The sequence below is a fragment of the Triplophysa rosa genome, unplaced genomic scaffold (assembly GCF_024868665.1).
Source record: "Triplophysa rosa unplaced genomic scaffold, Trosa_1v2 scaffold24_ERROPOS5743805+, whole genome shotgun sequence".
Taxonomy (NCBI): domain Eukaryota; kingdom Metazoa; phylum Chordata; class Actinopteri; order Cypriniformes; family Nemacheilidae; genus Triplophysa; species Triplophysa rosa.
The window spans coordinates 52600-73586 of record NW_026634269.1 but is presented as its reverse complement, the minus strand read 5'-3'; the positions used below and the strand labels follow the sequence as shown (position 1 = coordinate 73586).

General features: G+C 41.2%; 2 protein-coding genes across 9 annotated transcripts; both read right to left on the bottom strand.

The window, feature by feature from the left end:
- Nucleotides 1–743: 743 nt before the first annotated feature.
- LOC130550171 (tripartite motif-containing protein 29-like) lies at nucleotides 744–1717 on the bottom strand. The gene is made up of 3 exons (XM_057327579.1): nucleotides 1573–1717; nucleotides 1357–1452; nucleotides 744–819 (listed from the first exon to the last, which is right to left on the bottom strand). Exons 1-3 carry the CDS (start codon nucleotides 1708–1710, stop codon nucleotides 814–816), a joined length of 240 nt encoding a protein of 79 aa, XP_057183562.1. The 5' UTR covers nucleotides 1711–1717; the 3' UTR covers nucleotides 744–813.
- Nucleotides 1718–2374: 657 nt separating this feature from the next.
- LOC130550170 (E3 ubiquitin/ISG15 ligase TRIM25-like) lies at nucleotides 2375–18494 on the bottom strand. 8 transcript variants are annotated; one of them, XR_008962352.1, is made up of 7 exons: nucleotides 17899–18494; nucleotides 17216–17311; nucleotides 16816–17049; nucleotides 15492–15642; nucleotides 7823–10319; nucleotides 6095–6714; nucleotides 4689–5031 (listed from the first exon to the last, which is right to left on the bottom strand). XR_008962352.1 is itself a non-coding variant. In XM_057327575.1 (6 exons), the coding sequence occupies exons 1-6, from the start codon at nucleotides 18478–18480 to the stop codon at nucleotides 2655–2657; spliced, it is 1653 nt and encodes a 550-aa protein (XP_057183558.1). In that variant the 5' UTR covers nucleotides 18481–18494; the 3' UTR covers nucleotides 2375–2654. The 8 variants fall into 8 exon arrangements, 4 of the variants coding, with proteins under 4 accessions (XP_057183558.1, XP_057183559.1, XP_057183561.1 ...); XR_008962353.1 differs by having other exon boundaries at nucleotides 6095–6660; XM_057327575.1 differs by lacking the exons at nucleotides 4689–5031; nucleotides 6095–6714; nucleotides 7823–10319 and adding exons at nucleotides 2375–3184; nucleotides 3557–3616.
- Nucleotides 18495–20987: the final 2493 nt, after the last annotated feature.

The window sequence follows — 20987 nt, the reverse complement described above, 5'->3', positions numbered from 1 at the left end:
ACGGAGGTTTGGTTAACCACATGAGCATGGAGTATAGAGTAAACGGGGAGAAAATGAAAGTGTTTTTTGAGTTGTGTTGGCTTAACCAGGTACTCAGCAATGTAAAGAGATTTTTCTATTATATCACTGACATATCAGTTTCTTCATTTTCATCTAAAAAGCGCTCATATTTGCCAGCCAAAAATCCTACTTTTTCCATAAAGTGCTATACGACTGGAAATAAGCCATATAATAAATAACACAGCAACATTACACACTGCATGAAATGTTATTTTAAGGACATTGTGATAGTTACTCTTTAAATAAATCATGCAACTAACATTTTCCTAATATGACTTTACGAATCTGTTTTGCTTTTCTGTGTGATTTCTGAAGACAATGTTATTCACACACAACAATCCCAAAACTCAACGCTTGTGGTTTTGCTTTTAATTATAGATTTTTATAAATCAAAATTCCAATTAAACTATTTACTGAATATGTTTTCTCAGATTAACAATTTAATTTTAAAATGAATTACATTACGCAAGACAGAACAACTGATATTTTTCTATTAGGTGTTAAAGAATAAAGGATATTAAAGACTAAACCCTACTTTATTTACACCAAATTTTCTCAAACCTTTACTCATAGCATGTTATGGTTTTGTTTGCTGAAACATCATCTTTCAATTGATTATTTTAAAATAAAGTGTTATACAGTATAATATTATGTCGATGTGTAGTTGAGAAAACGTGTCTTACATTGTATGAACTCCATCCTGGTACTTGATTCATTGGTAGGAAGAATGTCAATGTCAAATCAGTATTTTTCTTAAATCTTCTTATCACACACACACACACACACACACACACACACACACACACACACACACACACACACACACACACACACACACACACACACACACACACACAGAATCATTATCAGAACGTCTTCTCTCAATGGTGCGGATCAGTTCAGTAAAGATCCTCTCAGCGTCCTCTGCTGTCTGTGCAGAGCGCTGTTACCACGCACGCACGCACGTTTTATTATCTCCGTGGGGACAGTCCATAGGCGTAATGTTTTTTATACTGTACAAACTGTATATTTTATCCCCTACCCCTAAACCTGAAGATCGTAGAAAACTTTTTGCATTTTTAGATTTTCAAAAATTATCATTCTGTACAATTTATAAGCTTTGTGCCCGTGGGGACCTCAATTTTGGTCCCCACAGTGACACGGGTCCCAATGAGTTGGTGTGCATTCAGGTTTAGGTCCCCACTAAAAACCAAGTCCACACACGCACGCACACAATCATTCACACGAGTGTGAAACAGCAGCAGTATTTATGTTTCTCTATTACTCAAAACTCACCTTGTGTGTCTTCACAGCCTCTCTGAGATCCTGAAGCTTCTTCTCTTTCTCCTGGATTCTCTGCTGGTGTTTTCTCTGGTTGTCCTCCAATAGTCTCTGTTGAACAAACAAAATAAAACTCGCTGTTGTAATATAGTTAACGCAATTGTACATTATTGCTAATTTGATTTATTATTTAATTCTCATATTCTTTATATTTGTATTTTATTTGTTCACCTGTTTCTCTGTTCTCTCTGCTGCAGCTGATACAGTGTCGTGATTTTTATGCTCATCAATCGTACACAGATAACAAACACATCTCTGATCAGTACGACAGAAAACCTCCAGCAGTCTGTCATGTTGAGAGCATTTCATCTCCTGAAGTCTTATAAAAATCAAGGTTTCGGTTTCTCTTTTCAGGTTCAAATGTTTCCCACTTCTGTGTTTGAGAAACGTGTGCAAAACACTTCTTGTTCACATACTGAATGTTCACTAGGTGTCAGAATCATTACATCATTACATTTAGGCATTTGGTCACTGTTACCCAAAGTGACTTACAAAGAATTAGGAAACAATAAAGCGATTTATCATAGTGAGGCAATAATAGAAGAAGTGCATAGTTTTCATAATTCCTATATAATATCTGTCGAGAGATTAAGGGCTACTGTAGATTTTTGTTGTTGTTCTTGTTGTTGTTGTGTAAAAAGAGCAACATTGCAGTAATCCAGTTTAGAGATTAGAAGGGCCTGGAGAAAGAGTTATGCAGCATGCTCAGTATAGGACCATGATTTCTCCCAGAGAAAAATACTTATTTAGAATACACAGAATTTCTGAATGTTAAAATGGCATGTGAGCACACTTGGTATGTCACTCATCACAGAGCGACCCCTGTCATCCACTCATCAGGGGTCTCACATCAGGCTTTTTTGCAAGTCAATACACTATAAAGGACACTTTCTACCTCTACCCCAGAGACTACCTCATCTGATGTGAAAAGTGTTTATTAACATCACTGCTTTACAATATTACAGAACATGCATGTTACAAATTAGATTTTGTAAATGGTGTAATTGAAATTTACTAAATAAAAAAGAATACATTTATTATACATGAATCATAGTAACAGGACTTCGAACATCAACTACCTCAAGAACTAAAAGAAGTACATAACAGATAGTTATACAGAACATTTCAGACAATATTCTTCATGAAAAAATCTAACGTGTGACAAAAATCAACATCTTAAATTGTATAAGAATGATTTATCAAACTATAGATAAGACTCGTGTATTTTAAAACTGCATCTAAGGATGTATCTTTTACATTGTTAAATGACACAGCTTTACTTTTGTGCCCCTGCGTAACAAAAACCCAGGATAGAGAGGTTGAGTGAATGTGGTGTGGACTCTGTGGATGAGGGTCATTGTGTCAGAGACGCTGTAGAAGGACAGAATTCCTGCACTGTGATCCACATACACTCCTATTCTACAAGAACTGGACACTACTGGGAGTTCAGTCTGTTTATAATCGTGCCAGAATGAACATTTGGTGGGAGAGTAAATCAAACTCCAGGATTCATCATTACATCCAAATACACACTCACGTTTTACTCCTTTCCTGCTGATGCCCTTATATGACACTGATATTCTCACCCAAACATTCCACTCGACCTCCCAGTAACAGCGTCCACACACACTCTCTCTACACAACACCTGATGATAATGATTAAATCTTTCTGGATGATCAGGATACTGCTGGACTCTGTTAGTGTCAGTAGCCACACTGTTCTCCTCAGACAGAAAGATTTTCTCATGGACTGTATTTGGATCCAAAGAAAACAGCCGGAAATCTGAGGAATATCAAATTATTCATATTTTGAAGTAGTTTGCTATTTTGCCAGTATATTTATGTGAATATATTAAGGGGTACCAACATTAACATGGTATTTTATTTGATGAATCACACGTCTATATGAGATATGCTAATTTAAAGCTTTTACTGTAAATACATTTAATACACCCCTGCTCTTCCTTTGACATAACTAAATAATGAATCTTGTTCTTTTAATAGCAGAGATTATTTAAACCCAAAACTTCAGATCACAGCCTGTTAAGGTTTTGTTTGCTAAAACAATATACAGCTTCTTTTTAAAATAAGTGTGTTAAGATAACATGTTATATTGTATATGTTAACTTAATGTTTTTGAGATGATGTGTCTTACATTGTAGGAGCTCCGTCCTGGTCATGGATTCATTGGTGGGAATATTTTCAATGTGTGAAACTAAGAGAATAAAGTGATTTAGTTAGTTTGATTCTTATGTAAAAGCTTAGTCATTTTCCTATGCTGTGCACTTTTATCCACCTTATTTAAGTGCGGGCGCCTCAATTTCTTAACTTGAATGTGCAAGAATTCCGGTGAGCAACTAAAGCTTGTGATAGTTGTATGTGAGTCTATAGTTTGCACGCGTGCGTTGTATTACTGGCTAGCTACATTTATTATGGAATACAGACTGGCAACATCTGTGCTGTTATGTTGGTGCAAACGTGAACAGTACACACAAAATACTTGTTTTTACCATAATCTGACAGTGGGTGTGGGAAACCCAGACAGAGTTAACATTTGGTCCACTTTGACTTTCATAAACCAGCACTCAACCGACTATAAAACTGTAGATATTTTAAAAGAACCTTAACATGAACACACCGCTTACGTGAGTTAAGAAAGTAATATTAAAACATCATATTCATTGGACAACTTGTATTGTGCACAACATTATTAACATTTAAACAAGTTGGATTTTTATATCACTTTTACACTCTTAAAAATAAAGGTGCTTAAAAGGTTCTTCGAAGTAGGGGCTTTCGCACCGCAGGAACGATTTCATAGTTCCAGGGGTGTATTCCAGAAAGCAGGGTTAACTTACCGTCAGCTAAACCCTGAACTCTTGGTTGATTAACCCAAACCTTGCTTACTCGGGGTATGTCAGTTCCAGAACACGTTTGAAGGGTAAGTTTAATAAAACCTCCCTTAAAAAAGTTAACGCGCGCTCACAGGAAAACCATGAAGACATTGTCAATGGATCACAGACTTCACAAGTCAACATGAAACAGTTAAGAAGCTTAAAGGTTTTGACCGTGAAACAACATTATAAATCTTTTTTTTTGCTCAAAATATTTAAATCTGCATCAGTGTATACAGTGCTAATTTAAAAAACATAAATATTGTGTAATTGAATTTATATGTTGCTATTAAATATAATGATAGTTTAGATATACTATATATAAGTATTTTTATACTAAGATATTTTAAATATATATTCTTCATGGCTATCTCTGTTAGATATGTTGAGATGTTTGTAACCATTATTTCTGTCATTGTCGACAAAGCTGAGAGAGACCCAAATGCGTGGAAAACAAGCTTTATTAGTAATAGGCAACAGTCAATAATCCTAACAGCCAGGGAACGCTCAGTCGCGGGAAGCAGAAAGATACACCACCGGAACGGTTGAGACCTCCGAAGAGCGTCGAGAGTCCACCGCCGGGGTAAGAGGTCAATCGTCTGGGTTCGAGGGTCTTCCTCGAAACAACTCTCACGAGGAGAGAGAAGTGGTAGGTCGTGGCGGAGATCGCACCCCTGATGCGACTGTAGTTAAGTCGGGTGTGGAGCGAGGCCGCCGGCTGGGACGCCAACGGAAACTGCGGAGACAGAGAGCAGACCTGGGACGTGATGGGAGAGAGGTGAGAATACACTAGAAAGGCTAAGGAAAACAGAGTCAAGAGAAGCACGTTCGTGAAGGCAAAACGACTTGAGGAGCTAGGACTAAGGCTATGACTAGGACTGTGGCAAGGCTAAGGCTAAGTCTAAGAAACGCTAAGGAAAATAACAAGAAGCTATAGGTGAGCCGCAGCAGCACCTAGGTCAGTCTGAGGTGGAAACACACAACGGTCAGACACAGGACAAGAAACATCGAGGGATTATAAAGGAAACCTAGATGGACTGGAATAATCAACGGGTGTGGGACAATTGCGGGAACAAGCGGGCTTAATGAGGGAAGTGAGAACAGGAGTGTGAGAGCTGAGTGGAAAAACACCAGTGCAAGGAAAGCCCTAACGGAGACACGAGGGCGGGAACAATGACGCAGACTCCGAGCACGTAGTCAGACGTCAGTAGACGGTTTCCACGTGCTCGACAAAAACAAGACCGTTCCCGTGAAGACAATTACCCCGACCTGACCTGAGTCGTGACAATTTCACCATGTATAGGGTTTTCTACCAGTATATTTTACATGTATTTAATTACATTTCTAATTGTGAAGGCTGAATATTGAACCTCTATTTTGTTCCTTTAAAAATCTACGTTTATTTGGTTTTGTGAAAACTGACTTTGCAATGTATCAGCTTTATTTTGAACAGTTGCTGATGTAGTCATATTAATGGAGACTCTTTTAATTGTATAAACTGTTGCAGTTGTCATAATCTTTAAAAGAAACCTGTTTAACACGTCAGTACACACTAACCGTGATAATTCATTTTCATTAGAGGATGAAGGTCTGCTGTGACAGGACCTTCATCCTCTAACGGAGACACGAGGGCGGGAACAATGACGCAGACTCCGAGCACGTGGTCAGCCGTCAGTAGACGGTTTCCACGTGCTCGACAAAAACAAGACCGTTCCTGTGCAGACAATTACCCCGACCTGACCTGAGTCGTGACAGTATCCCCCCACCAGCGCCCCTAGGCGCTAAGGGAGGGGTCTCACCTCATCTCCGGTGGAAGTCCATGATCAACGACCGGTCCAGCACATCCCGAGATGGTATCCACGACCTCTCCTCTGCGCCATAACCCTCCCAGTCCACCAAGTACTGGAAGCCCCTGCCACGGCGGCGAACGTCCAGTAGTCTCTTAACAGTATACACCGGAATCCCATCCATGAGCCGAAGGGGAGGGGGGGTGGGCCGAGAACTGGCAGGGTTGAGATGAAATATGACTACGGGCTTAACCCTGGACACATGAAATACAGGGTGAACTCGACCAAGAGTAGGAGGAAGCTTGAGCCGCACGGCTACTGGATTACCCACTTTGGCGATATGGAATGGCCCAATGAACCTGGGAGCCAGCTTGCGTGAAGGCACCCGGAGAGGCAGGTCCTTGGTGGAAAGCCATACCCATTGACCGCACACATAGGCGGGGGGGAGAAGTCCGGTGGCGGTCGGCCGCTGCTTTGGTCCTCAGAGAGGTTTCGGCCAAAACTTCTCTGGCCCTTGTCCAAGTCCGGTGGCACCGTCGGACAAAGGCCAGAGCTGAGGGAACCGCAGCATCGAGTTCCTGAAGGGGAAATAGATGGAGTTGATATCCAAGACAGCATTCAAATGGAGACACCTGTGGCAGAGACGGGAAGGGAGTTGTGAGCGTGTTCCACCCATGAGAGCTGTTGGCTCCAGGAGCCGGGGTTGTTGGATGTCAGACAGCGGAGTCTCCCTCCGAGTTCCTGGTTGGCTTGCTCGCACTGTCTATTGGACTGAGGATGGAAGCCTGAGGACAGACTCGTAGAGGCCCCGATCTGCCTACAGAACTCTTTCCAGAACTGGGAGGTGAACTGAGGACCCCTATCGGACACAACATCGACCGGAAGACCGTGGAGCCGGAAGACGTGGTCCACCATCAGTTGGGACATCTCCCGGGCGGAGGGAAGCTTGGGAAGAGGAATAAAATGGGCCACCTTGGAGAACCGGTCCACCACCGTAAGGATAATGGTATTGCCTCTTGACAGGGGAAGGCCAGTGACAAAGTCCAGGGCAATGTGTGACCAGGGTCGGGAGGGAATGGGAAGGGGCTGGAGCAGACCTGCAGGTGGACGGCGAGAAGTCTTGCTCTGAGCGCAGACCGGGCAAGCCAACACGAACTGTCTGACATCGTCGGTAGCTGACAGCCACCAAAACCGTTGACGTACACATGCCAGGGTTCCCTTGACTCCTGGATGGCCGACCAGCCTGGAAGAATGACACCACTGGAGGACCTCCAAGCGCAGCCGAGGAAGAATGAACAGCCCACCCGCTGGGCACCCTTCCGGCACTTGCACCCTGCGACCGGCCTCTGCCACCCGCTGTTCGATCTCCCAGGCAAGAGCACCGACCACTCTATCCCTAGGAAGGATAGAGTAAACAGGTTCCTCCCTGCCCGGGCTCTCGAACAGATGGGAAAGAGCGTCAGGCTTAATATTCTTGGAACCTGGCCGGTACGACAGGGTGAAGTTGAACCTGCCGAAAAACAGTGCCCAGCGGGACTGACGGGAGTTCAACCTCTTGGCTGAACGGACATATTCTAAGTTCTTATGGTCCTTCCAGACCAAGAACGGCTGCGTCGAACCCTCCAACCAGTGACGCCACTCACCCAAGGCTAGACAAACCGCCAGCAGCTCTCTGTTGCCGATATCGTAATTCCGTTCAGCAGGGCTCAGGCAATGAGAAAAGAAAGTGCACGGATGTACCTTCTCATCATGACTGGCACGCTGGGACAAGACTGTGCCTACCCCGACATCGGAAGCATCGACCTCGACAATAACTGACGTTCCGGATCTGGAAAACAGAGCACAGGTGCAGAGACAAACCGGGACTTGAGTTTCTCAAAGGCTACCTAAGCGAGGGAGTTCCAGGAGAACGAGACCTTGGTGGAGGTCAACGCTGTGAGCGGTGCGGCCACCTGGCCGAAACCCCGGATGAACCATAAAAGTTGGCGAACCCCAGGAACCGCTGCAGTGCTTTACGAGAGTCGGGAATGGGCCATGTGGCGACAGCCTTAATCTTGGCGTCATCCGGTCCCACGCCTCGGGGTGAAATCACGTGGCCAAGGAACGAAAAAGTATTGGAATGGAATTCGCACTTCTCCACCTTGATTCTCGAGAAGGCGCCGGAGAACCCATCTGACATGTTGGGTGTGTTCCTGGAGAGAGGGGGAATAAATTAGGATATCATCCAGGTACACAAAGACAAATCGGTTAATCATGTCACCCAACACGTCATTGATGAGGTTCTGGAAGACGGCAGGAGCATTGGTCAGCCCGAACGGAAGAACCAAATACTCGTAATGTCCCGATGGTGTATTAAATGCTGTCTTCCACTCGTCCCCCTCGCGAATGCAGACCAGATCATAGGCGTTGCGGAGGTCTAATTTAGTGAAGGCTCCCTGTAAAAGTTTGAAGGCAGATGACATTAAAGGCAAGGGGTATTTATTCTTAACAGTAATCTCGTTCAAACCTCGATAGTCAATACAGGGGCGAAGGGAGCCGTCCTTCTTCTGCACGAAGAAGAAACCCACACCGGCCGGCGAGGAGGCGGGGCGGATGAGCCCGGCGTTAATAGATTCACGAATATACTTGTCCATGGCCTCTCTTTCAGGACCCGAAAGGGAAAATAACCGACCCTTAGGCGGAGAAGTGCCTGGGAGTAGGTCGATGACGCAGTCGTAGGGCCGATGTGGAGGAAGGGATGTGGCCCGGGACTTGCTAAACATGGACCGCAGATCGTGGTACTCCCCCGGGACCCCGGCCAAGTCGGCGTCACTAACCTGTAACACAGGAGACACAGAGACAGGAGAGGGAGCAGGACCAAGACAAGACACATGACAAGCAGGGCTCCACGCTCAGACAGAAGTGTTCACCTAATCAATGTGAGGATTATGCTGTGACAACCACGGATGCCCTAATACCAGAAGGTTAGTGGGGGAATCGTGGATGTACAACCTAATCTTCTCACAGTGATTACCAGACAGAAAAAGGCTTACGTGAGAGGTGACGTGGGTGACGGTGGATAGAGGCAGTCCCGCCAGCGGCTGAGATCGGCGGATCTATGGAGTGAATAGGAATGCCCCACTTCCGAGCCGTGGCCCCGTCCAGGAAATTGCCTTCCGCCCTGGAGTCGATCAGGGCCAAACCAGAGTGTGTTGTGAGGCCGGCGGTGAGGTGAAATGGCAGCAAGGTGCGTGAGTTCGGAGAGGATTCATAGATGGTGCCCACCCGTAATCTCCGTTCCACGGGTGGGCGTCGGCTTTTGCCGGGCAGTGAATAACTAAATGACCCGCCTTGCCACAATAAAAACAAAGACCGTCCATGAGTCGTTGGTGCTTCTGGGCCGGTGTTAGGCATGACCGCCCGATCTGCATGGGCTCCGAGTCCGGTTGAGGGTGGTGGGTGGTGTTGGCGTCCCAGCTGGCCTCACGGATGGTGTCCCGGCTGGACTCACTGCGTCGCCAGGAGGGTGGAGAGGAGCGGCGCCGGTGACGGACAGTTAACCGGCTCTCGACTCGGAGGCAGCGGTTGATCAGCTCCTCCAAATCACGAGGGGAATCCAGTGCTGCGATCTCATCAGCGATGTTGGGGTTAAGGCCATCGAGAAAGCGTGCACGTAGCGCCCCTGCATTCCAGTCACACGCCGCGGCTAATGTCTTGAAGCGAATAGCATAGTCCGTGATCGTGCCTCTTCCCTGGACAACATGTGAGAGCTGCGCCGCCGCCTCATCACCACGAACCGACCTATCGAACAGGCTAGTCATCTCCTCCCGGAACTCTCGAAAAGAACGGCAACAAGGGTCCTGGGCCTCCCACACCACGACGCCCCACTGGCGTGCTCATCCAGTCAACAAGGTGAGTATGAAAGTGATCCTGGACTCCTCTGTCGAATAACGGCGTGGTTGGAGGGCGAACACCAGAGAGCACTGCGATATAAACGCCCGACAGGAGTTGGGATCCTCGTCGTAAAGTGGGGGACTGTTGGCATGGGGCTCTGGATCAGTTGAGGCTCCGCGTGGTGGAGAAAATGGTGATCCCACAGCGCCGTCGGTACCACGGAGAAGTTCCGAAACCTGAAGCTGCAACGCCGCCACTTGCCTGTGAAGGGCGTCAACCTCCTGGGCAGGGAGCGCCGTGCATAAGGGATCCGGTCCCGCTGGGTCGTGATGTTGGTCTGACCGTTCTGTCATGGTCGACAAAGCTGAGAGAGACCCAAATATTGGAGTGTGAGAGCTGAGTGGAAAAACACCAGTGCAAGGAAAGCCCTAACGGAGACACGAGGGCGGGAACAATGACGCAGACTCCGAGCACGTGGTCAGACATCAGTAGACGGTTTCCACGTGCTCGACAAAAACAAGACCGTTCCCGTGCAGACAATTACCCCGACCTGACATGAGTCGTGACAATTTCACCATGTATATGGTTTTCTACCAGTATATTTTACATGTATTTAATTACATTGCTAATTGTGAAGGCTGTATATTGAACCTCTATTTGTTCCTTTAAAAATCTACGTTTATTTGGTTTTGTGAAAACTGACTTTGCAATGTATCAGCTTTATTTTGAACAGTTGCTGATGTAGTCATATTAATGGAGACTCTTTTAATTGTAGAAACTGTTGCAGTTGTCATAATCTTTAAAAGAAACCTGTTTAACACATCAGTACACACTAACCGTGATAATTCATTTGCATTAGAGGACGAAGGTCTGCTGTGACAGAGAATAAAACGTTAGGCCCACAGTTACATGTCCAATATGTCATGTAATATATCCCTTTTAAACGAATGTATTTCAAATATATCCATTTTCATTTTTTGGTTGGACTTTGTTAGCTAAAAGGCCATGACTTTCCAAATGTTAAAAGATGTGGATAGGATTTTCCTATCCTGAAAGGCTAATTGTAATTTGGAGAAAGGCCTTTCAATACTTGGAGGTAGGAGGAGGCTGAGGATCAGAAAGACATTTTTAAGGAATATAGTCAGTATGAAAAGTCTAAGTCTTTTGATGTATGTTTTACGTAAATTGATTTAAAGTTATAATAAGACTTTAAATATGTTAACAGTATGCCATAGGTGATCCCCTAATAAAGCCTTCCCAGCCTGGGAATCAAACTTGCAACCTTTGAGTATTAAATCAAAACTATCTTTGACCCAATGCATCAAATATTGCCTACAGTACATTTATGACATTTAATAAAATTACTTAATATATTAAAAATAAAACATTGCTATATATAACATTCATTTAATCTGTTTATTATCAAAAAGTAGAAAGTAACTGTCAACAAGAACAAATACAAGTGTGTAAACGTAAATTCATGGCATTAACGGTCACTCTCCCCCAGATGATTCTAATCAGATGGTTGATTCGCGTTGTATCATGGGAAATATGAGTGAGCGTACATCGAATGTACACTCAAAATCAGAAGGCACCCGATATAGTGCACTATATAGGAGATAGGGGGCGAATTCAGAAACAGCTAACGTCTAAACCAGCAGGATAGGAACAACCCATGACGTAAGCAAAGGCTGATTGACCGAACTTCCCGTTATTTGGTTGTTTGTCGTTATTCGACGGACTTGCTTAAATGACGTTGCTGTCGACCGGCTTATGACACTAAATAGTTCCTTTTGCCGGTGCGAATACTATGGGGGAAATGAGGGAAAACATACCCTGCTTTCCAATCCGCATACTGTCCATCCTAAATAGTATTCGAAAGTAGAATTAGTATGTCCCAAATTGCAGTATGATGAAAATAGTATTACGAAAGACAGCCGTTTTTACTCATTCCCGAACTTTGTTCCTGAACTTATGCGGTTGGAAAGCGCCTAAAGATGAATGCCATTGAAGAACAATTTTTGGTCCCACAAAGAAACATTCAGTCAAAGGTTCTTTACAGAAACATCTCTTTCGTATCTTTTTTATAATATAATATATAATTTTATCATATAATTTACAATAAAAGTTCTTTATTAAATTCTGAGAAACTGTCTTCATTTCATCCTCCCACAATTGGTGTGCTAAATATTTACCAGTGCTGTTTTAAAAGGGCCCATTGTATGAAAGTCAAATTTGTTCTGTGTTTAAGTGCTATAACTGGGTCCCCGGTGCATCTAGCAACCCAGAAAACGTGAAAAACAAGATCCCAGTAACTTTGTTTTGGTAAGCCTTTCTCTAAAAGCATGTAAGAAATCAGGCCGTTCAGATTTCGCTCCTAATGTGACGTAGACGCAGGCTCCTATTATAATATAACCGCCCCTTAATCTACACAATTCCACACACGGGAATTGTTGTTTTCACAAGCGACAGCGGTGTACGTGACGCCATGGCTAAATTTTGTGGACAACATGCAATGTAGTCCCTGCACAGAGTCCTAACCTCGGAAGAGACAGGAGTGGATTTATTTTATTTTTAGTGGAAATTCCTCAGAAACCATAAGTAAAAACCTGCTTGTTTGCGCGAATCACTTCAAGCCAGAGTGCTTTATCAACCTGGGACAGTACAAGCAGGATTAGCTTCAAAGTTCTTCCTCAAGAGGGATCGAGACCGACTGAACGAGACAAAACTGCCGATGTAAGTAATATTTATCAACGTAAATGTACCGTATATACAGTGTTGGGTGTAACTAGTTACTAAGTAATTAGTTACTGTAATGTAATTACTTTTCCCTTGAACAAGTAAAGTAAGGGATTACTCTTATTTTTTCTGTAATTTAATTACAGTTACTTCTGATGTAATTAAATACTTTGTGTAATATGTGTAATAAATTCAAAGTCTAACTTTAAAATCCGTGCTTTAATGTATAATTCTCACATTTGTAATACTTTGGTCAGTTAATAAGAGTACTTTATGTAGTTTAATATTTTTTGATTGAATGAATTAAAAGAGCGTTTCATGTCTATCCTTGAATCACTTAACTAATCAAGGTTGACGTAGGATATAGAAAGTAATTAGTAATAAGTAATTAAATACTTTTTGGAGAGAGTAATTTGTACAGTGATCTAATTACACTATTGAATATGTAATTAGTAACTAGTAATTAATTACTTTTTCAGAGTAACTTACCCAACACTGCGTATATATAGGAGGATAACGTTAGCATATGATAGCGAAGGGAGCTAAGTCAGTCACGGGCTAAATAGAACATTCAAAGCCAGTGTTAAACTTACTCTATATTTATGTTATTTGGCAAATGGGCACTTGGAGTTTAGCTGTATGTATGTGCGTTAATATGTTCAGCTGTGGCAAGCTGTTTGTTTTGCTAATGAACGGGCAAACACTGGGGTTAATCTCATTTTAAACATATCAAATCATTCGTGTTTAGGCTGAAAAATCTGTCACAGCATATTAGTTATGCTCTCACGTTCTGTGTGTAACGTTATAACTTGCTAAAATCCACGTAATTCCGCTGAAATCTGCAAGTGCGCATTCCGTGGATTTTAGGCAAGCACACACGCACAACGTGAGTGTTGTTTGCTGTGACAGATTTTTTAGTCTCCGGACGAATGATTTGAGACGTTTAAAATGAAACTAACCGCAGAAGAGTTCAGGAAACATAATTTAGCCAAACCATTGCCATGGCAGTACATGTGTGTTGTGTTGACAGACTCGCCAGACGGAAGGGGGGTGGGGTTCGCTGTAACTCATTATCATTTAAAGAGACATGCACCAAAACTGGTTGCTGTGAGCATAGCTGTTTTTGACGAGGCAAAAAGGGTTTTGTTTACACAGCCATTGAGTGTTTTTAAGCAAAATATGTTCCAGACAGTTCATGAAGACCCTAATAAATCATACCAACTTGTTGAAAGTGCTCATTTTATGAGTCCTTTAAATAATGTTTTGTATGTGCTCCCACAACATTATTGTTTCTAACATGCCAGCTAATGAAACGGAAGTCTTGAACATTTAACCCTGTAAGGCCCACTGTTGTAATATTACAACATCGGTTTTATACCTTCTAAAATAAACCTTCACATGTTTCAATCCAACCCAACCCAACCCCCTCCCCCCCCATTCCCCCCCAGGGCACAACTATTAGGTCCTATTGTTGTTCACCCTTGCAATTCTATTGGATGGTAGATTTTGTTTATAGGTGTGCTTATCTGCCCATGAACTCACACAACTTGTGAACTTGCCTTGAAGCAAATCATCTTGTTTTAGTGGACCACATAATTCAACATTCAAGTAAGTAAAGTGCCCATAGTATTTTTTTCTGTGCTTTGTAATATGTCTTGAACATGCAAATATTATAGTACAGCTGAAAGTTTTGATTATATTACATTTTGAGCTTGTTATGTCAATGTTGTAATTTTACAACATTGGGTCACAGGGGTAGCAAAATTTGCCTGTGCACCTTGCACATTACATGGATGAATTGAACTTCTCTCTTATTCCACATGAAGCAAATACAAGTATAAACATACTGTTTTTGATTAATCACAAATTTAAAATATCTGTTTTATAGTTTCAATTAAAATGTAATGTAAAAAATAAGATCAAGCTGAATTAGCGATTAAATAGTTTGGAAGTATTTGTGTAGCAATTAAAAAAAAAACTACCAGTATCTTTATTTATTTATTTTCCTTATTTTTCTGTATACAATGTTTATGATGTCATTGATGCTATTCAGAATGGCAACAGTGACTTTGAGATGGACTCTGAGTCAAGTGATGAGAAGGAATTTGGAGATTCCTATATACTAGATAAGGAAAATAAAAACCCCATTAACCAGCCATCTGATGGGGCAAAGAGGACGCTGCAGACACTGTGCTACAGGCTAAACACACTTTGCTGCAAATGCATTGTCCGCCTCTGCTACTCAGAGGATAAGAACTGTTTTTGGGACTATCACAACTGAAGATGCCTGTAAACAGAGCTACATACTGTACATGAAAAAGATGTACAACTAAGTTCATCTGGTTTTGTGAATACAGTGTAAGCATATTCTTATAATACATATTTTTAATAAAATTATGACTTATGATTATCATTATTTAATTATTATTAATGTATAGACATATATGCCACTGTTTTGGGTCAACATAAGCATTACACCCTGCGAATAAACCCATCTAATGTTTTCTGCATTTGTTCAGACAGTAAGTCACATCATTGAAATTCTGCTAGCCCAACATTGCAATATTACAACATGTCCATAAAAACGTACTAAAATGTTGAAAATGTAAAAACTGTTTTATTTCTGCATCAGAGGACTCCCAACAACAACATTTAAAGGGTGAAATGTTTTTTTATATATATTTGGGTCTTTCCGTGTTAAAGCACGTCATATCACTTCCGCATTTGAAAATAAGGTGGACACAATGTTATATTATACTGATCATTTCTGAGAGTAAAGGTCAAAGTTTTTTTTTACCTTTGTCAGATATATTTCCAATCTCTTTACAGAAATCTTCCACCTTAACTTTCAGCTGATTGACAGATTTTCTCATATCATCAAAAGAGAGGAGAGAACTGACAGAGATGTTGTCTGTAGATCCAAGAGATTCAGAGAGAGACTGAAAACTCTACATGAACAGAATATAACAAAAAAAATATTATTTAGTTCCAAACCACATAAACCACTATATATTTTTCACCACAAACATGCACGATATTATAATCTGACGTGTGTTTTAGAAATCAAGTCAGCATTTTTATTGGGTCTTTTTGATGCAAACATTAACAATTAACAGTTTTAAACCGACCTTTGCAATTTAAGAACATTTTCAAATTTACAGTGTATCTTCTACTGAGGTTTGTTAAAAAAAAATAATATTGAGGATTAACTAATCAGCATTACAGAAATTGGTCTGTTTTTGGATAAAAGAGTGAGGAAGCAGAGAAGCATCTGTTGTTCACTCCTAAATACCTAAAATATATTTTTAAAGGTTAAAAAAAACTTACTTGATAAATACAATAAATAATCTTTAAAAATATTCTTTGTATTTTCGTATTTTACAGTATGACAAAAACCCTCATAAGTTAACTGAATTACTCATTTCATTCATTTTAAATTGAATACAAGATGTTTTATTATGTTGTCTTGAGAGAAAGCCAACATAATGATGTTTCACTTAAAAAACTTCTTCTTCCGAGACTAAATTTTCTTACTGTAACTCCTCCTAGAGCTTTCAAGCTACAGCCACCAGACTTTGCACAAATCTTTAGACTGGTCTGAAGTGAGTTGCTATTTCTTTTCTAAATGATCCGGATTCCAGTTTTTGAAAACCTATCAAAACCATCAGAAATCCCCTAGACTAACATTGCAACAAACTTTGACGGCCCATAACGGACGAGAACTGCACAGAACATTTGAAGAGGCTGGCAGGGTCTGTAAGAACATACCTCACAATGGGGTGTAAGTTGTACCCCTGGGTCGTAAGAGTTAGGCCTACCCGAATTTGCCCCATAGACATATAATGGTGAAGGGAATGCCCATAGACTGCCATTATAAAAGGCCCAGATGGGATATATTGGCAGCACAGTGTCATAGAGGGGTGGGCTCATTGTACTCAGGGAACCAAACATCCTCTCAGGATTATCATTCAGGCTAAAATTGACTTACTTCAAACTTATAGCCTTCTGACCTAAATCTACTTCAAACTTTCTGGTCAGGCTTTCTCAACCCAACATAAAGTTTGTCCTCAAACTTTAGTATCTAGTTTATTGTAATGTTGTGCCATAAAATGTTGTGTTACCTGAAGGAAATGGATGTGATGTTCTGTGTGTGAGAGCTGCTCCATCTCATCATGTCTCCTCCTCAGATCATCAATCTCCTGCTCCAGTTCCTTCAAGAGTCCTTCAGCTCGACTCACTGCAGTCTTTTCCTGATCTCTGATCAGCTGTATCACCACAGGGAATCTTCTCTTAATGGAGCGGATCAGTTCAGTAAAGATCCTCTCAGTGTCCTCCACTGCTGTCTGTGCAGAGCGCTGTTACCACACACACACGCACGCACGCACGCACGCACGCACACACACACGCACGCACACACACACACACACACACACACGCACACACACACACACAAACATTAAAATCCGAAACTCAGTCTGAAACAGCAGCAGCATTTATGTTTCTCTATTACTCAGAACTCACCTTGTGTGTCTTCACAGCCTCTCTGAGATCCTGAAGCTTCTTCTCTTTCTCCTGGATTCTCTGTTGGTGCTTTCTCTGGTTGTCCTCCACTAGTTTCTGTTGAACAGAGAAATAACAGATAACCCGGCTGTACAGGTATGCTTAACTCTAGATTATTACAAGTATTGGTAACACTTTACATTAAGGTAACCTTTATGAAGCATTTATGAATGTGTTCATTAATGATTAATAAGTAATTTACAAATGCATTATAAAGCAGTTATAACTGCATGAATAAAAAGGGGGATTCTAACGAAATACCTGCCAAATAGTGAGCAGATAGAAGAAAAAACAACATAACACCCTACAGTGTCCAGTCTGACAGCCTATATTGCAAACAACATCAAGATAACAATGAATCTGCTTTCGAGTCAAATAAATAATGAATAAATACATGTATTAAGCATTTATAACATGCGAGTTAAAAATGGCTCACTATTTAGCTGGTATTTCGTTAGAATTTCTCTTTTCATTCATGCAGTTTATAAATGCATTTGTAAATGACTTATTAATCATTAATAAACACATTTATAAATGCTTTACAAAGGGTACCTTAATGTAAAGTGTTACCCAAGTATTATACTAGTTCATTTTCTCATCACATTCTCATATATTCATATATTTTGAATTTCATTTGTTCATACCTGTTTCCCTGCCGCAGCTGATACAGTGTCATGATTTTTATGTTCATCCATCATACACAGTAAACAAATACATTTATGGTCAGTATGACAGAAAACCTCGAGCAATCTGTCATGTTGAGAGCAGATCATCTCCTGAAGTCTTCCAGTGGCTTCAGTTACTTTGTGTCTCTTTCCTGAATGAAGTTCTTCATGTCGCTCAAAGTGAGTTTGACAGTAAGAGTTCAGACACACTAGACAGGACTTGACTGCTTTCAGTTTTCTCTCAGTACAGACGTCACACTCCACATCTTCAGGTCCAGCATAACTGGGAGCAGCTCGATCAGTCTGAAGTGTAGTTTTCTTCAGTTTCTCCACCATCTCAGCAAGAATCACATTCTTTCCTAAAGCAGGTCTTGGAGTGAAGGTCTGTCTGCACTGAGGGCAGCTATAAACTCTCTTGTGATCCTCCTGATTCCAGCAGTCTGTAATACAGCTCATACAAAAACTGTGTCCACAGTTAATAGTCACTGGATCCTTCAGTAGATTCAGACACATTGAACAGCTGAACTGATCCTGAAACACTGAAATACTGGCTTCTGCCATTTCACCGACTGCACAAAGACAGTGACGGTTATAAAAATAAAGGTTTCGGTTTCTCTTTTCAGATTCAAATGTTTCCCGCTTCAAAACACTTCTTGTCCACACATTGAATGTTCACTAGGTGTCAGTATCATTACATTTTACATTACATTTATGCATTTATACACTGTTATCCAAAGCGACTTTCAAAAACAATAAAGCGATTTATCATAGGGAAGCAATAATTTCAAGAAGTGCATAGTTTTCACAATGCCTGAATTAGAGATAGAGGGTTACTGTAGGTTTTTTTAGTAAAAACAAAGCTGTCAACATTTTTCCAATTTTTCTATGATTAAATTCACTGATTATTATTTAAGTATTTAATATTTAACTTTTTAAAGGTCAGTTGGACATTTTTGGAGGGGCCAAAGGAAGATCTGGGGGGAAATGCCCCCCTTGCTCCCCCCAGACCCGGCTCTGGTAGGAAGGTGGGCAAGTATGCCGTTGCAGAGCCAGTGATAGTTATGTAAGAAAGCATTAGAGACTTAAACCTGCTTCAATCGGTAGCGAGTGGAGAGAGATGAAGAGGAAGGTCATATGCAGCTCTTTTAGGCTCCTGGAAGATGAGTCGAGCTGCTGCATTCTCAACCAGTGTTGCAAAGGTTGTGGATTTGGTCCCAGGGAACACATAGGCTACAGATAGAAGACCTTTATGCAATTATATGCAAATCGGCATTGACAAAATGTCAAATCGGCACATTGCAAAGGGACAGCTGGTGATCAATGAGTACTCCGAGGTTTCTGGCTGTTTTGGATGATGTAATGGTTGTTTTGCTAGATTGAATAGTGAGATTATGTTGCACCGTGGGTATCACAAAAAGAAAATTCAACCATAGATTTTGCTGTGTACCATTTTACATAACATTAGATAATGTGTTACACTTACCTTTCACACTTTTGTGACTGAGATGAATATTCCCCACATATATTTACTTGAACAATCAAAATACAAAACATACAAAAATCCAAAGACTTTTATGTGATATATTTTATAACATGTTTGGCAAATTTATAAAAGAATCACAAACTTAAGATCTAGTCAAAGGATGTGTAATAGAATATATTATTATACCTGTATATCTAAACCAATATGTGTACCTTTTACATTGTTGAATCACACAGTTTCACTGTTGAGCTCCCACTTAACCAAAACCCAGGATAAAGAGGTTGAGTGAATGTGGTGTGGACTCTGTGGATGAGGGTCATTGTGTCAGAAACACTGTAGAAGGACAGAATTCCTGCACTGTGATCCACATACAGACATACACACACACACACACACACACACACACACACACACACACACACATATTGGTATTGGTGGTTGTTGTGGAAACTTTTCTGAAAGATGAGACCAAGATTTGTCTTTGAAAATATTTATTTGCTTGCAAGCAGGATCAACTCAAAACAGAGTGACAATCATCAGTCTGCACAGAGTGGAACACTCTCTGTTATCTGCATACCATTTTTATACCCCTACTGCTCTCTTCCCCACTAATCAAGTCTCAATTTACATTTTCCCATGCTATGTTTCAGTCTTATCCACAGCTCCAAGGCCGTGCACATCTTCCCTTCTTAATAACACAAGATATCATTCATTAAGGAAGAATTTGTTTTACCAAAACCCTCACATGGGCCTCTGTTCTGCTACATTCGGAAAGATAAATCAGTGAAACACTCCTAGAACTCGCTAACAATCTCACACGTGTCAATAGAAGAAATTAATACATATTCTTACATTAGTTTGTAAGTCACAAGTTTGCAAAAGCATTAAAATAAAAATTTCCTCCATACTTCCCCTTTTTTTGTCATTAAACAACCTTAAAGTTGGGAATTTTTATAAAAGAAAACAGTGTCCTAAAAATGTTTCATTACACGGGTGCTCTTCTCTGCTATCTTTACTGCTGTGTGGGTGACCAGAAGCACTTGAAAGGGCCATTGTCACCGCCTTGATCTCCAATGTTTCCTGCTTAGGTCTTTAACCACCACGAAATCTCCAGGTTTCACATCATGCAGCGGTTTGTCTGCTGCTCAAGCTTGTGCTGCTTTTATCTGCACACAGACATCAGAAAGCATAGAAGACATTCTCTTGCAATACTCTAACATGCTATGTTCACACAAATCGGTTGAAGGCAGCTGGGTGTTTCTGGTTTCAATTCCCACATGTGGTCTGCCAAACAGAATTTCAATGGGCTCAGATTGAGTTTAGATCGTTTTCTCATTCTCATGTACATCAGTACAATGGGTAATGCTTTTACCCAAGTTAGCCCAGTTTCTTCGCAGCATTTTGCCAATCTATTCTTAATTGTAAGGTTTTCACGTTCAACTCCCCCCCCAGAAGCCGCATGGTAGGCACAATGAAACCTCAGGTCTATTCCAAGGAATTCACTTATTTATTTTATAGCCTCATTAAGGAAATGAGAGCCGTTATCAGAACTTAATCTTTGTGGAATGCCCCATCTAGGCAGGAT

Excerpts from the sequence above, each read along its gene's own strand:
- LOC130550171 (XM_057327579.1), bottom strand. The coding sequence starts at position 1,710 with ATGAAATGCTCTCAACATGACAGACTGCTGGAGGTTTTCTGTCGTACT. Across the intron at positions 1,453-1,572 it reads CAGAGAGAACAGAGAAACAG|AGACTATTGGAGGACAACCA; the intron begins GTGAACAAATAA and ends TTTGTTCAACAG.
- LOC130550170 (XM_057327575.1), bottom strand. The coding sequence starts at position 18,480 with ATGGCAGAAGCCAGTATTTCAGTGTTTCAGGATCAGTTCAGCTGTTCA. Across the intron at positions 17,050-17,215 it reads AGGCTGTGAAGACACACAAG|CGCTCTGCACAGACAGCAGT; the intron begins GTGAGTTCTGAG and ends GTGTGGTAACAG. Across the intron at positions 15,643-16,815 it reads ATCACATCCATTTCCTTCAG|AGTTTTCAGTCTCTCTCTGA; the intron begins GTAACACAACAT and ends CTGTTCATGTAG.